Here is a 17,714-nt window from a genome sequence, read left to right on the forward strand (position 1 = left end):
CTTTTGTACCTGTTTCCTCCAGCATCTTCACAAGGTCCTTTGATGTTGTTCTGGGATTGATTTGCACTTTTCACACCAAAGTACGTTCATCTCTAGGAGACAGAATGCATCTCCTTCCTGAGCGGTATGACAGCTGTGTGGTCCCGTGGTTTTTATACATGCGGACATTGTTTGTACAGATGTACATGGTACCTTCAGGCATTTGGAAATGTCTCCCAAGGATGAACCAGACTTGTGGAGGTCTACAATTATTTTTCTGGGGTCTTACTGATTTCTTTTGATTTTTCCATGATGTCAAGCAATGAGGCACGGAGTTTGAAAGTAGGCCTTGAAATCCATCCACAGGTACATCGCCAATTGACTCAAATGATGTAAATTAGCCTATCAGAAGCTTCTAAAGCCATGACATAATTTTCTGGAATTTTCCAAGCTGTTTAAAGGCACAGTCAACTTAATGTATGTAAACTTCTGACCCACTGGAATCGTGATACAGTGAATTACAAGTGAAATAATCTGTTTTTAAACAATTGTTGGAAAAATTACTTGAGTCATGCACAAAGTAGATGCCCTAACCGACTTGCCAAAACAAAAGTTTGGTAACAAGACATTTGTGGAGTGGTTGAAAAAAATTGTTTTAATGACTCTTTTGACTTCAACTGTATCTACAGCACAAAATCCATGTGTATGTGTGTGTATAGTGTGTATGTTATCGTGCATCTGTATATGTTAGTAGGAAAACTCTCAAATACCATGGTCCTAGAACTAGTTTGCCCTCTTATAAGAATCTAGGAACTGCAAAAGTGAAACTCATGAAGAGTATGGGCCTAAACTCGACAAGGAAACGTCACTCCAACAGATGAGTAAAGGACCTAAAGTATCATTGTCCATGTACAGTATGTTTGCAGATGTCTTATTAATCATGGCAGATCTTTGGCTGACTGTTTGTGGAGAAAGTATAAAATGCAAACACATCAAGAATTTGAAGTTGTTCCATCCCTTCTTCTAAAATCAAAAACAGACACATTTGACAACTTTTTCAAAGAGCAAGATAAACATCTAAATGTGCTGGATGTGGTCCCTTTTGAACATCGATTACATACAGACTGCTTGTGGATGGATTTGAAGAGGGCTGTGTGTAACATTCTTTAAGATGATTGTGTTGTGAGAATGAAGAGAAGCAGACCTAAATCTCCATCTTGAAAATGTACTTCTTAATAACTGATTTACTAATAGCATATAGTGGTTGAAATGCATCACTTGTAAGTAATGAAGGTTACAGATTTACAGATACTACTAATACTTAGAAATTACTATGCTAGTAGATAGTGTTATGTTTACTATATATTTTTTTGATAATTTACTAAATGTTAATTATCAAGTGTAATAGCAAACTGTAGCCCGACACAAATCAACTTTGCATTCTACTGTAAAAAAAAAATATATATATATTATACTGTATCTTGCTGTACAAGCAATTGTGTGCTACATTAGTAAAGTCAACTTGAATAAACGGTCCAAAGATGAGTCTCAGTCCACTTGCTTCCAAATAACATTTTATAACAATAATTTTCAAAATCAAGAATGTCACAAAATCATTGAATGACACAAAAGTCGAGAGATTCCTCTTCCATTTCCTCCTTTTCACTTTCTTTCCTGAACTTGTTCCTGCTGCTTCTCCTCCTCTTCCCCAGTTGTGTGTTGTCGACCAATCCTTTTACAAGCATTGTATTTCCAGAAGACTCTGCTTCATCTGCCAAGCAGGGAGATGCTGGGCACCGTCCATGTTTCCCACAGTGCTGCTTGTCAAGTGCATCACAGGCCTTACTTTGCCTCTTGTCCAAGTCCAAGCCACGTAGAGACTCTTCAGTTAAACTACAGGCATACTCACCCCTGCTCTGGAGGGCAGAATCTGTAGGCTTCAAGATGGGTAATTGGAATCGAGTTGCTTTACCGTGATTGAGAGGTTTTGAAAGCTGATGAAGGGACAGCATGATTCTCTCTGTTTCAACCAGCTTTGAGTTCTGAGAGAGTGTAAGTCTCTTCAGTCTCAGGCGAGCACTGCGTCGGGGAGCAGTGCGTACTGCAGCGTGTCCCTCACGCATGGATCCTGTGCCCTTGTCCTCAAGTACTCTTCCACTGGGCGTTCTGATGCCGACTAGGATGACACCGTCTCCCCCAGTAGACAATTGTCTCTGTTTGATGAGATCCATGTTTCTAAAGTCCAGTGTCTCATCATCACCCTTGATGTTTTCTCTATGTGTAATGGACTCTGGAGATGTGGTTTGGCTTGCTTGTCCCAGTTCCCCAGGATTATGATTAGCTGTGATGTTACTGCTCTGTGAGGATGATGTGCTCTCCTCCTGCGCAGTTCCTCTAGCTACAGACAGATGGATAGGGTCAGTCCCTGTAGCTACAGACCCATGGACAGGGTCAGTCCCTGTAGCTACAGACCCATGGATAGGGTCAGTCCCTGTAGCTACAGACCCATGGATAGGGTCAGTCCCTGTAGCTACAGACCCATGGATAGGGTCAGGCCCTGTAGCTACAGACACATGGGTAGGGAGCTGTGTGCCACTGCCACCTGCTGTACTGTTCTGAGAAGCCACTTTACGCCTATTTCTGTTTCCTTTCCGGGATGGCCTTGCTAAGGCCTTCCTCTCAGCCTCTATACTGTGAGCCCACCTCCGTTGGTGGTTCCTGAAGCACACTAGTCTCCTGGCCTTGCCCAAGGAAATGCCAGTCTGCTGCATGAGCTCTCTGACGGTGCAGCTGTTGAGGTCAAATGCCCCAGCGTTCTTTGCCATCCTCATATCGAGTGCAGGTGCAGCAGAGACCCTTCCTCTCTACCTCCTCGTCTTGCTTCTAACAATGTATTGAAACAGAATGACATTTTGGACAACACACAATTATGACATCACAGAACATGTCAACCAAATAACAATCAATGTTATATCGCTAAGATGTCACAAAGAGTAAGCTTAGTGACATCATGTGATTGATTCTTGAGCAACATTTTAGCAATATCTGGTTCTAGTTAGAGACATTTTGAAAAGAGCACAAAATATATAAAACCTTTATTTCAAAACTGATGCATTAATATCCAACTTGTTGTATTGTTCTTAAAAAAATAACATTCACTGTAAAGAACATCTACATAAATAATATGAAATTATAAATTAAAAGGGACACTGCCATTGGCAACTGCACTTTGGCTCCAACTCAAGGGTATACTGACAAGACCTTTAAACTTCAGAGGAGATATGACAAGAACATAATGCAGAGACAGTTGTATTTGAAATAATGAACGCAAGTCTTGGGAGAGTAACTTAACTCATTTCATCAGTTGAAAGCCATGATAAATACTACGGAGGATATCACAAAATACAGTGTACAGGACTAAAGGCTGAGGATATAAGATCATCATCATTTAAACAGCAGAAGACAAAATTATTTCCATAGTTTCCACTAGGTGGAGTTATCTGCTCTGAACACAGATCTGTGCAACATTGCTCATTTTCAAAATGTCAGTGCCATCTATCACTTACACTGAAACATTGTTGCTTTACTTCGTTTGATAGACATCACTCAACACACATGATTTGCTTAAGGAGCAATAGGACTTATTATCAGTGTGTGAAGACAGTACTATGGTGGAAAACAAGGCAGCATTATTTCATGACAAAACAAAGTCTATAGTTTGTACAGAATATTCAGCATCAATAGATCTGTCTCTACAGGACCAACATAAGAAAACAACCTTATAGGCAAATACACATTTACCAGTCCTTTAAATTAAAAAATAAATAAATACAACTGTTGTACATTCTATGCTGAATCGTAAAGACACACACCACTGGTGGGGCACCATATTTATATATAGTGCATTACTTTTGACCAGAGCCCAGGTCAAACATAGTGCACTATAAAGGGAATAAGGTGACATTTGGGATGCACCCCTGGTGTTTAAAATACATTCAGGATGGTCCATGCATTTCATGGTGTCCTGACCACTACAACACAGTAGACTACATCCAGTGTATATTCTTCCCTTCTACTACAGTTGACAGTGTTTACTCAACACCCAGGAGCTCTACAGTCGCTAGCATGTGCATAACTTATCATTCCCTCTGCAGTTTCGCACAGTGAACTGATTCAACAGCCAGACAATAGGCCTGTCGCAGCAAGTACCGGAGATCATTTAACTAAATCACATATACGGCTCAGTTATGACTCCTACTGTCTGTATTTTGGGTATTTTCCCCAGAACTCCCTAGAAGCAGGAACATAGTGCATTCAGACCCCTTGACTTTTCCCACATTGTTACATGACAGCCTTATTCTAAAATCAATTCAAATGGTTTTTCCCCCACTCAACCAACTCTCTCTCTCTCTCACACACACACACACACACACACACACACACACACACACACCATAATGACAAAGCAAAAAACAGGTTTTTAGAACTTGTTGCAAAAGTATAATTTTAAATATCACATGTATTCAGACCCTTTACTCAGCGTTCTGGAGCAGCTTTTCATCAAGGACCTCTCTGTACTTTGCTACGTTCATCTTTCCCCTCATTCCTGACTAGTCTCCCAGTTCCTGCCGCTGAAAAACATCCCCACAGAATGATGCCACCAAGTTTTCCCCCATAGGGATGGTGCCAGGTTTCCTCTAGATGTGACGCTTGGAATTTAGGTAAAAGAGTTCAATCAAGGTTTAATCAAACCAGAAAATCTTGTTTCTCATGGTCAGAGTCCTTTAGGTACCTTTTGGCAAACTCCAAGCAGGAGTTTTATTGAAGAGTGGCTGGACACTACCATAAAGGCCTGATTGGTGGAGTGCTGCAGAGATGATTGTCCTTATGGAATGTTCTCCCATCTCCACAGAGGAACTCTGTCAGAGTGACCATTGGGTTCTTGGTCACCTCCCTGACCAAGGCCCTTCTCCCCCGATTGCTCAGTTTGGCTGGGCGGCCAGCTCTGGGAAGAGTCTTGGTGGTCCCAAACTTCTTCCATTTAAGAATGATGTAGGCCACTTGAGGACCTTCAATACTGCAGAAATGTTTTGGTACCCCTTCCTAGATCTGTGCCTTGACCAAATCCTGCCTCGGAGCTCTACGGACAGTTCCTTTGACCTCATGGTTTGGTTTTTGCTCTGACATGCACCGTCAACTGTAGGACCTTATATAGACAGGTGTGTGCCTTTCCAAATCATGTCTAATCAATTGAATTTACCACAGGTGGACTCCAATCAAATTGTAGAATAATTTCAAGGATGGTCAATGGAAACAGAATGCACCTGAGCTCAATTGCAAGGGCCTGAATACTTATGCAAATAAGTAATCTGCAAAAACGTCGAAAAACCCGTTTTCGCTTTGTCATTATGGGATTGTTTGTTAACTGATGAAGATTTGTATTTAATCCATTTTATAATAAGGCTGTAATGTAACAAAATGTGGAAAAGGGGAAGGGGTCTTTATACTTTCCTAACGCAATTTTATTTTCTGCATATTAATTTACTGCATATTCATAATAACCATTTTCAATGGCTTTAGAAATAATATTTTCTGCTGATAACTTCTGGTCCAAATAAAGTAAGGCTTTGATTAGGTCATTTATGTCAGCTTGCATGCCCACCATTTCCAGCCATACGTTTAACAGTTCATAGACTCGGTCTTCAGGATGAAGGTGTGCAGTGCTTTTTATAGCGTTGTCACGGAGTCCTATGTGCCTGAAGAATCTGTTATGGTAGTAAACATCCAGCTCTTCAAAAAGTTCAAAACTTTTCTTCAAGGACTCGTCACCTAAAAATAAAAAAGATAAAAGTCAAGGCCCTGACATCAAAGCACACCGTGCTGTACTGTATTAATCAAGCAGAGCAGAGTGGGTCATAGACAAGGCTAAATAATATTAGTATGTTAACTAGCCTAAATCCATAAAATATAGGAGGGTATACTCACCATTCAAAGGAGCAAGTTTTCTGAGAAGGACATCTTCCTAGAAAACAAATTAAAATAAACATGGTCAGTCATAAATCATAAGTCAGGCTCCTAAACGAGGCCCCTGCACTAGCTCTGAAGTTTGGCTCTTGGAGGGTTGTGCAGGAGGGAAGGACCTCAACAACAGCTCTGGACTTCTTGTCTCTGGCCTTATTCCGTCCTTTCCTCGACCCTGCATTTGCATCTATAAATCACATTTATGTGCTTGGGCCTGGCCACTAGCAATGGTTAATTAAATCTTCAAAAACAAGTGTCAAAACTGCCTAGCAAGTTGTCTGCCTAGTAAGTCTTCATCAAGATGGATGGTGGAAAGGGAGTAGCTCTACTTCAAAATGGGACACAGTTGTTTGGGGTCCATTTGCCCATGAGAGTAATTATGAATTGGGTGAACTAATGCTGTATACACGTCAGCCAGACTGTGGCTTTCAAACAGTAAGTAAGTACAGTATTTGGAACGAATTCAGTGCATTTGGAACGAACGTTTTACGCCAAAGAGTTCAAACTTGGTTTCATCAGACCAGAGAATCTTGTTTTTTCATGGTCTGAGAGTCCTTTAGGTGCCTTTTGGAAAAGTCCAACTGGACTGTCACGTGCCTTTCACTGAGGAGTGACTTCCGTCTGGCCTCTCTACCTGATTTATGGAGTGCTGCAGAGATGGGAGAACCTTCCAGAAGGACAACCATCTCCACAGAGGAACTCTGGAGCTCTGTCAGAGTGACCATTGGGTTCTTGGTCACCTCCCCGACAAAGGCCCTTCTCCCCCAATAGCTCAGTTTGGCCAGGCGGCCAGCTCTAGGAAGAGTCTTGGTGGTTCTAAAACATCTTCAATTTAAGAATGATGGAGGCCACTGTGTCCTTGCTGACCTTCAATGCTGCAGAACTGTTTTGGTACAATTACCCAGATCTGTGGGACCTTGTATAGACAGGTTTTGTGCCTTTCCAATCAATTGAACTTACCACAGGTGGGCTCCAATCAAGTTGTCGAAACATCAAGGATGATCAACGGAAACAGGATGCACCTGAGCTCAATTTCGAGTCTCATAGTAAAGGGCCTGAATACGTATATAAATAAGGCATCTGTTTTTATTGCTTTTTATACATTTGCAAAAATGTATAAATACCTGTTTTCACTTTGTCATTATGGGGTATTGTGTGAGGGAAAAACTAAATGCAATCCATTTTAGAATGTGGAAAAAGTCAAGGCTACAACGTGGAAAAAGTCAAGGGGTCTGAATATTTCAGAATGCACTGTATATTGAGCAGAGAAAATAAAGATGAACAGAAAGTAAGACCAGATCCAGAATAGGATGGGAGTTCTAAAGAAACAATGCAGATGTGGTTAGAAAAGAGATTGAGAGAAGACAAGGGGTAGGTTCGCATGAGCATGCCCTGTGCTGCTGCTCTCACCGTAGCCGCAGCGCCTGGCTGCCTCTTGGCCGAAGGGCTGGAAAGCGGGGAGGATGAGGGTAGTGCAGACAAACTGGACTGGGAGGAGTTGGTGGTGTTGTGGAGGCTGTCGCCCAGTCCATTGTCCTCATCGGCTGAGGAGGCGTTGGCGCCCACCTCCTGGGTCAGCTCCAGGAAAAGACGGAGCCGAGTGTCATCCTGCACAGCACTCCGGTTGTTCTGCCTCTCCTCAATTGACCTGTTGTTTTGATCATCCTACAAGATATGAAAAGTTATATGTAGTCTAATGAGGCACATTTGTTGCTGTTCACTTATGTACTTTGCCATGTTTTCACAACAAGTTCAAACCCCCGAGCTGACAAGGTACAAATCTGTCGTTCTACCCCTGAACAGGCAGTTAACCCACTGTTCCTAGGCCGTCATTGAAAATAAGATTTTTTTCTTAACTGACTTGCCTAGTTAAATAAAGGTAAAATTAAAAATAAATCCGATCAGCTCGTCTGAGCAATTTGATCAGAATTCATCTAATTCAGCATGCAGTGCCGATTGGCCTAGATTCAGACCAGAGTTAAGCATGCGTAAATGTAACACAATTCCCTTATCATGCGCATTTCTCTCTATGCGTATTCTCTTGAGTCTGTCCGACAAAAGTCTAATTTGAAAAAGGTACACTGTATTTAAAGGGATGGCTGAAAACCCCATTGAAAATCTGTTGGCCAGCAAGTAGGAGTTTTTCAGCAGTTGAATTAGATGTATTCAGAGTGCGCAAGGTAGTCACACCTGCAGAGAATGTTACACGAATGAATAAGGCAAGTCTGAATATCAAATACTGAGAAGTGCATAGGAAAGGCATGTGTAGGAATGACAAATTCCTAAGTCGGGATCAGCCCCATTGAGTCTGACACCGCGAATGTGAAAATAACTTTGGAATGAGACCGGTTGACTCACCACCTCAATCTTCAGCGTCTCACTGGGATTATTCTGGGAGTCTGGAACAGATGAAGTATGAAACACACAGGGCACTTTATTTCAGGTACAATATTGACATGTTCTGTTGACAGCTTTAAGTGCATCACTGCTGACACGTGAGCTTTGAGGCTCTGTTCCCTCTGGATGGCACCTTACTACCTGTATAGTGCACTACTTTTGACCAGGCCCCATAGGCAATAGGGTGCCATTTGGAAGGCATCCCGATACTTCACTTTTGAAAGAGCAAAAGGTATTTATTTGATATAGATGACCTTACCTCTCCTTTTACAGCAATTTCGCCTCTTCAAATAGACAGCAGCAATTGCAGCAGTGATACCCAGTACTCCCACCACAATCACACCAACACCTGCTGTTTCAACAGAGAGAAATAAATGTTTAATGTCACAACCCCATCCATCCGCTGTTGACCAAATAAGTGGCAGGGTTGACAATTTGTCGTTGTTTGAATCCCAGAACGCCCCTTAAAATTCAGAAATAGTAATTTCCCAAAATATACGCAACAATCATAATATTCTATTGCGTTGACACACAAAATCCTAATCCATAGTAATAAACAGGAGACAACGGAGCATGCAGCAAGGGGATGTCTGCTGTACCTGGTCTTGTACCTGGGATGGTGCTGGGTGCGGGCAGTCTGGTCTGACAGACAGTGTTGGACGTAGCAGTGCAGTTCTTCTGCGTCACCTCATTCTCTTCACATCTGAGACAAATGGGGGTTTCAACAAAGTATCATTTTAAAAGCCACATTAAAACTAGTTTCATTCGATTTTATTTATCGATGAATAAATGCAATGTATAGAAAAGCTAGTCACCACTGTGCAATAACGTCTACACAACAGTTTAATGAAGTAAAAATGGAGGTTAGGCTAGATTTAGTTTGAGAGCATCCGCGTGTATGTTAACATATTCTATGGACATACCTTATGCACTTTTTGCATACCTCACAGGCTTGGTCAGGGGCACAGAATGACCCAGGTTTACACCGGCACTCTCTGTCCTGAGTGATGGTGCATGCCTTCGTAGTCACCTGATCTGTGAGAGGAACATACAGAGATTGCAATGTTAAAGACACAATTATTTTTATTTAAAAAAAATATATAATCAGACACGGGATAGATCAGAGCCCAGCCATTTCATTTGTCATTCATTCTAATGGATCATGTTGAATTTGAAAAGGGCTAACTTGTTCAACAGAATTACCTGAGTGACACGTGGTGCACTTTAAGCACTGTCGTAGTCCGTTGCCATGTTCAGTGTATGTGTCAAACTCACAGGCCTCACACGTTCCTCTCTCCAAGGCACGTGTGCAGTACGCTTTGACATACGTACCTGAGGCCATAGAGAAACAAGAGTTACTGGGTTATCCAAACAGGAGTCTTACCTACCTGTCCATACAGCAGACACTTGACACTGAACATGAATTCCTGTAGTCGTATAACCATGGTCAATACAAGGCCAAAGTAGTGTACCATTTCAAGAGCACACACTGGTCTCAGTAGACTGAATCTTAAATCTCTATTTGTCTCACCAGCTAGGCAGTTTAAACAGCAGATATTGTCATGTGGGTACTCCAGGTTTTCCCGGCATGAGATGTCCCGCTGTGTCAAGTTTCTGACGCTGCCTCCTGTCCGTGTCAATTTAAGGCCAGACTGAGCTGCCACCATGGGGTTGAGGGCCCAGATTAGGAGGACAACCTTAGAGACAAAGATGAAGCACACATGAAAAACATTGTCATCCAGTTTTCACCTAGCTTACTTTAGACACCCATAACATCGAAGGAAAGTAGCCAAAGTTGGTGAGGAAATTACTGTTGTAAAAATGAGGTGTAAATCTCAAATGGCACCCTATTCCCCATATAGTGCACTACTTTAGAGGGCTCTGGTCAAAAGTAGGGAATAGCATTTGGTACATAAACCTAGGTCTTTCTTTCCTCACAATATGACATTGTAGTCCTGACAATAAATCACTTCCCCTTCAAGGGAATATCTTCAAAAAGGTCCATATTAATGACTAACTAGAGAAGGGAAAGGAAATAATCCAAGAATGTCATCTTTGGACATGCAGAGCTCCTTGTTTCAAGTGACAGACTTGCCAAAGCTTAGGTATGATAACAGGGACAATATAATTGCATTCATGATCACGCCACTGATGCTCTGTCAAAAACAACTACAAATCTAATGTTATTTGTCACATGCTTCGTAAACAACAGGTGTAGACTAACACTTCATCTACAAGTGAAGCAAGCCTAATGATTAGTCCCAACAATGTATGTAGTTAGACAACAACTATTTTGAAACGGGTCTTTATCTGGTTCGACTATTTGAGGTTGGTATTGCTCAACTAGAGACAAACAAGAAGCGCTGTGATGCAATTTCATCACAAATCTATTTGGAACCTCTGAGTCACAAGGGCACACCCAATTTAGCAACCTGTATTCACCTGTAAAGTATGTCCAAATCTGGGCCAGCCTACAAACTCTCTGAACAAAACCCAAGCACACTCCAGAGTAGAAAAGAGGCAAGGTGACAATAGATATGCTGCATCATATTATGTTTGGCTGTTGTTTTATGTATTCTCCCAAAATGTTATTTGGAACATAAATACAGTTATTTTAGCATTAAATTGCTAAATGTTCTCTCTGCCCAAGGCAATATGTGTAGAATTGCAAGAAATTAGCTTTAGAACTGCAACATTTTCTCACTAATGCCAAGCCTTTAAAATGTTATTTCCCAAGGGCAGAAACTTCTTCAGTCTGGCCATGCACTGCAGAAACTGCTTGTATGCAAAAAATAAATCGCACTCTAAAGTAGGAGTTGTGTTCTGATATTATGAGGGGGTCCCTGAAGTATTTGCTAACGTATCACAAAAGGCGGTCCCCGAAGCTAAATAAAGTTTGGGAACACCTGCCTTAGTCTAACTAAACACCGGCTTCAACAGGCACTACATAGGAATTTCGCACCTTTATGAGGCTTTTCCATTGGCATGTTTACGCGACATTCTTTCTGGCCGCACAAATGGCGCATGGACTAAGTCAGAACATGAGTTCGAATTTTAGAATAAGTCAAAAGTTACATTACTAGTAGGCTCCACAATTTAATTGATGAGGTAATGACAGAGCGCGCGTGCTGTGACAACAACGCTTCAAATTGATGTGGTCACAGCCGTACAGCGTGAAACAACTTACCATGTAATGTAGGCCTATATTGCTCATACTTTTATCAAACATCGCAAAATGTCAACGGTGGCGTATATATCCCAGTTGAAGTGTCAGAAAACAGAAAAGCGGCACCAGCACTCCTCCATGAATCGATGGTTTAGTTTGGTTGAACAGCGCTAGATTCATTTGAGACAACTCTCCTCACGAAAGAGAAAGTTCCAAATGACGATTGGCGCAGTGCCCGTTACGCCCCTTAGGGAAACGATTAAATAGTCCCAATTAAAACATCTCTAGCCAAGGTTCGGACGCTTTTAAAAAAATGTTCGCCTAAAATGACATACCCAAATCGAACTACCTGTAGCTCAGGACCTGAAGCAAGGATATGCATAATCTTGATACCAGTGGAAATGTGAAATTAATGTAGGAGCATAACACATTAGATCTGGTAAAATAAGATTTTTTTTTGTATAATCATCTTTGAAATGCAAAAGAGAAAGGCCACAATATATTATTCCAGTTTAGGCACAATTTAGATTTTGGCCACTAGATGGCAGTGTATGTGCAAAGTTTTAGACTAATCCAATGAGCCATTGTATTTCTGTTCAAAAGTCTGCCCAAATGTGCCTAATTGGTTTATTAATACATTTTCAAGTTCATAGCTGTGCACTCTCCTCAAACAATAGCATGGTATTATTTCACTGTAATAGCTACAGTAAATTGGACAGTGCAGGTAGATTAGCAATAATCTTTTCATTTTTCATGCTTTGTGCCCATATCAGATAAGTCTATGTCCTGGGAAATATTCTTACAAACGCTCAACCGTCCCACGGAGGGGACACCGGCCCTGTAGAGGATACAAACTATAACAAATATTGTTTTATTTGGGGAAAAATCCCTCAGATTTATGGGATTACTAGCCACACTCATCAGTTGTCTGCACGATTTAGTCTCTCACACGCAGACACGGCCACAGTCACCGGAGAGGAAGAGAAGGTTTAAACTGACTAATGTGCTCCGAAAGAGAGGAGTTTCATACCCACAACAGAATGTTGGGAAGTGTGAACCTCAAACATGTAGTCGGACCCATTTTAAACAAAAAGACACCACCGTAAAGTAAACTGTGAAAATACACTAACCCAGTCACCCTTGTCTGCAGATATAATTATGTGAGGATGGATTATATATATATAGACACACACATACATATATACAAATATACATATACAAATAAATACACATATAAACATATACACACATATATATATAGACACACACACATACATACATGTGTGTGATCCAAGATGGCGTAGCAGTAAGTCGTCCTGTCGTGTCGTGTCCCTGTATATTTTGTTTATATTTTGTTTATTTTTCGTTTTTTACATATTTTTCGTTTTTTACATATTTTTCGTTTTTTACATAGCTATCCCTTTAAAAACATTTTGCTAAACCTAAGCTTCCAAATACGCTGGATCTTCACAACTAGCTATCTAGCTAAACCGCAACCCCGGATGATTACCCCTGGCTAGCGTTTCCACCCACTTAGCTTGAAGCTAGCCCGGCCTGCGCTACCACCGTAGCATACTCCTGAGCTACAATACCCGGGCCCACGACCGGTCTATCGATGTCACCGCATGAAGAGGAATAAACAGACTCACCCCATCGCGACGTCCCCCAAAGGCTAACTCTCTAGCCCTCGCTATCTCCCTGCTTGCTAATTCGGCCTGCTAACTGCTAGCTTGTCCAGCTCCGGTCCGCTAACTGCTACCTTGTCTAGCCCGGGCCTACAAACTGTTAGCTTGTTAGCACAGGCCTGCTAACCGCCTGAATCGCCGCGTCCCAAACGCCCACCGGACCCATATTTACTTTCTATCTCTTTTGACTTTTAATTTGTTTATACCTTCCGGAAACCTGCCTCACCCAATGTGATACGGAATCGCTATTATTTTTTATTTATTTTTAGAACACACTCAAGAACCTCCAGAAGCTAACCAGCTAACTAGCTACAAGCTATTTAGTCATTTTTTTTTTTTTTTTACCTGGATAACACTCGCCAGTCCAGCTTCCCTTCCCCATCCACCGCTGCCCCCTGGACACTGATCTCTTGGCTACATAGCTGATGCACGCTGGACTGTCCATAAATCACGGTACTCCATTCTGCTTGTTTGTTTTATCTGTTGGCCCCGTTGCCTAGTCTACGCCATTTTACCTGCTGTTGTTGTGCTAGCTGATTAGCTGTTGTCTCACCTACTGTTTTAGCTAGCTTTCCCAATTCAACACCTGTGATTACTGTATGCCTCGCTGTATGTCTCTCTCAAATGTCAATATGCCTTGTATACTGTTGTTCAGGTTAGTTATCATTGTTTTAGTTCACAATGGAGCCCCTAGTTCCACTCTTCATACCCCTGATAACTCCTTTGTCCCACCTCCCACACATGCGGTGACCTCACCCATTACTACCAGCATGTCCAGAGATACAACCTCTCTCATCATCACCCAGTGCCTGGGCTTACCTCCGCTGTACCCGCACCCCACCATACCCCTGTCTGCGCATTATGCCCTGAATATATTCTACCATGCCCAGAAACTTGCTCCTCTTATTCTCTGTCCCCAACGCTCTAGGCGACCAGTTTTGATAGCCTTTAGCCGCACCCTCATACTACTCCTTCTCTGTTCCGCGGGTGATGTGGAGGTAAACCCAGGCCCTGCATGTCCCCAGGCACCCTCATTTGTTGACTTCTGTGTTCGAAAAAGCCTTGGTTTCATGCATGTCAACATCAGAAGCCTCCTCCCTAAGTTTGTCTTACTCACTGCTTTAGCACACTCTGCTAACCCTGATGTCCTTGCTGTGTCTGAATCCTGGCTCAGGAAGGCCACCAAAAATTCAGAGATTTCCATACCCAACTATAACATCTTCCGTCAAGATAGAACTGCCAAAGGGGGAGGAGTTGCAGTTTACTGCAGAGATAGCCTGCAAAGTAATGTCATACTTTCCAGGTCCATACCCAAACAGTTCGAACTACTAATTTTGAAAATTACTCTCTCCAGAAATAAGTCTCTCACGGTTGCCGCCTGCTACCGACCCCCCTCAGCTCCCAGCTGTGCCCTGGACACCATTTGTGAATTGATCGCCCCCCATCTAGCTTCAGAGTTTGTTCTGTTAGGTGACCTAAACTGGGATATGCTTAACACCCCGCCAGTCCTACAACCTAAGCTAGATGCCCTCAATCTCACACAAATCATCAAGGAACCCACCAGGTACAACCCTAACTCTGTAAACAAGGGCACCCTCATAGACGTCATCCTGACCAACTGGCCCTCCAAATACACCTCCGCTGTCTTCAACCAGGATCTCAGCGATCACTGCCTCATTGCCTGTATCCGCTACGGAGCCGCAGTCAAACGACCACCCCTCATCACTGTCAAACGCTCCCTAAAACACTTCTGTGAGCAGGCCTTTCAAATCGACCTGGCCCGGGTATCCTGGAAGGACATTGACCTCATCCCGTCAGTTGAGGATGCCTGGTCATTCTTTAAAAGTAACTTCCTCACCATTTTAGATAAGCATGCTCCGTTCAAAAAATGCAGAACTAAGAACAGATACAGCCCTTGGTTCACCCCAGACCTGACTGCCCGCGACCAGCACAAAAACATCCTGTGGCGGACTGCAATAGCATCGAATAGTCCCCGTGATATGCAACTGTTCAGGGAAGTCCGGAACCAATACACGCAGTCAGTCAGGAAAGCTAAGGCCAGCTTCTTCAGGCAGAAGTTTGCATCCTGTAGCTCCAACTCCAAAAAGTTCTGGGACACTGTGAAGTCCATGGAGAACAAGAGCACCTCCTCCCAGCTGCCCACTGCACTGAGGCTAGGTAACACGGTCACCACTGATAAATCCATGATTATCGAAAACTTCAATAAGCATTTCTCAACGGCTGGCCATGCCTTCCGCCTGGCTACTTCAACCTCGGCCAACAGCTCCGCCCCCCCCGCAGCTCCTCGCCCAAGCCTCTCCAGGTTCTCCTTTACCCAAATCCAGATAGCAGATGTTCTGAAAGAGCTGCAAAACCTGGACCCGTACAAATCAGCTGGGCTTGACAATCTGGACCCTCTATTTCTGAAACTATCTGCCACCATTGTCGCAACCCCTATTACCAGCCTGTTCAACCTCTCTTTCATCTCGTCTGAGATCCCCAAGGATTGGAAAGCTGCCGCAGTCATCCCCCTCTTCAAAGGGGGAGACACCCTGGACCCAAACTGTTACAGACCTATATCCATCCTGCCCTGCCTATCTAAGGTCTTCGAAAGCCAAGTCAACAAACAGGTCACTGACCATCTCAAATCCCACCGTACCTTCTCCGCTGTGCAATCTGGTTTCCGAGCCGGTCACGGGTGCACCTCAGCCACACTCAAGGTACTAAACGACATCATAACCGCCATCGATAAAAGACAGTACTGTGCAGCCGTCTTCATCGACCTTGCCAAGGCTTTCGACTCTGTCAATCACCATATTCTTAATCGGCAGACTCAGTAGCCTCGGTTTTTCGGATGACTGCCTTGCCTGGTTCACCAATTACTTTGCAGACAGAGTTCAGTGTGTCAAATCGGAGGGCATGCTGTCCGGTCCTCTGGCAGTCTCTATGGGGGTGCCACAGGGTTCAATTCTCGGGCCGACTCTTTTCTCTGTGTATATCAATGATGTTGCTCTTGCTGCGGGCGATTCCCTGATCCACCTCTACGCAGACGACACCATTCTATATACTTTCGGCCCGTCTTTGGACACTGTGCTATCTAACCTCCAAACAAGCTTCAATGCCATACAACACTCCTTCCGTGGCCTCCAACTGCTCTTAAATGCTAGTAAAACCAAATGCATGCTTTTCAACCGGTCGCTGCCTGCACCTGCATGCCCGACTAGCATCACCACCCTGGATGGTTCCGACCTAGAATATGTGGACGTCTATAAGTACCTAGGTGTCTGGCTAGACTGCAAACTCTCCTTCCAGACTCATATCAAACATCTCCAATCGAAAATCAAATCAAGAGTCGGCTTTCTATTCCGCAACAAAGCCTCCTTCACTCAAGCTGCCAAGCTTACCCTAGTAAAACTGACTATCCTACCGATCCTCGACTTCGGCGATGTCATCTACAAAATGGCTTCCAACACTCTACTCAGCAAACTGGATGCAGTCTATCACAGTGCCATCCGTTTTGTCACTAAAGCACCTTATACCACCCACCACTGCGACTTGTATGCTCTAGTTGGCTGGCCCTCGCTACATATTCGTCGCCAGACCCACTGGCTACAGGTCATCTACAAGTCTATGCTAGGTAAAGCTCCGCCTTATCTCAGCTCACTGGTCACGATGGCAACACCCATCCGTAGCACGCGCTCCAGCAGGTGTATCTCACTGATCATCCCTAAAGCCAACACCTCATTTGGCCGCCTTTCGTTCCAGTACTCTGCTGCCTGTGACTGGAACGAATTGCAAAAATCGCTGAAGTTGGAGACTTTTATCTCCCTCACCAACTTCAAACATCAGCTATCTGAGCAGCTAACCGATCGCTGCAGCTGTACATAGTCTATTGGTAAATAGCCCACCCTTTTCACCTACCTCATCCCCATACTGTTTTTATTTATTTACTTTTCTGCTCTTCTGCACACCAATATCTCTACCTGTACATGACCATCTGATCTTTTATCACTCCAGTGTTAATCTGCAAAATTGTAATTATTTGCCTACCTCCTCATGCCTTTTGCACACATTGTATATAGACCCCCCCTTTGTTTTCTACTGTGTTATTGACTTGTTGATTGTTTACTCCATGTGTAACTCTTTGTTGTATGCTCACACTGCTACGCTTTATCTTGGCCAGGTCGCAGTTGCAAATGAGAACTTGTTCTCAACTAGCCTACCTGGTTAAATAAAGGTGAAAAAAAAATGTATGTATGTGTATGTATATATGTGTATGTGGATATATTTATGTATATATATATGTGTGTTTGTTTATATCTATTTATATATGTATATATATATATATGTTGTATATATATATATATATACAAACATATATATATATATATATACATAAACATAAAAATATATACACATATATATACATACATATATATATGTTTGTATATATATATATATATATA

The 17,714-nt window shown here is 42.7% G+C and overlaps 1 protein-coding gene across 2 annotated transcripts; it reads right to left on the bottom strand.

Moving 5' to 3' along the window:
- Positions 1-3,057: 3,057 nt before the first annotated feature.
- On the bottom strand, positions 3,058-11,885 carry LOC109872299 (tumor necrosis factor receptor superfamily member 10B). Of its 2 annotated transcripts, none has more exons than XM_020463490.2 (10): positions 11,585-11,885; positions 9,929-10,094; positions 9,601-9,729; positions 9,321-9,432; positions 8,997-9,100; positions 8,657-8,749; positions 8,359-8,399; positions 7,411-7,665; positions 5,965-6,001; positions 3,058-5,808 (listed from the first exon to the last, which is right to left on the bottom strand). In XM_020463490.2, the coding sequence occupies exons 1-10, from the start codon at positions 11,624-11,626 to the stop codon at positions 5,516-5,518; spliced, it is 1,272 nt and encodes a 423-aa protein (XP_020319079.1). In that variant the 5' UTR covers positions 11,627-11,885; the 3' UTR covers positions 3,058-5,515. The 2 variants fall into 2 exon arrangements, with proteins under 2 accessions (XP_020319079.1, XP_020319087.1); XM_020463498.2 differs by having other exon boundaries at positions 3,064-5,808; positions 9,009-9,100.
- Between the last annotated feature and the right edge of the window lie 5,829 nt (positions 11,886-17,714).

Source organism: Oncorhynchus kisutch, linkage group LG3 (genome assembly GCF_002021735.2).
Source record: "Oncorhynchus kisutch isolate 150728-3 linkage group LG3, Okis_V2, whole genome shotgun sequence".
NCBI classification, from domain to species: domain Eukaryota; kingdom Metazoa; phylum Chordata; class Actinopteri; order Salmoniformes; family Salmonidae; genus Oncorhynchus; species Oncorhynchus kisutch.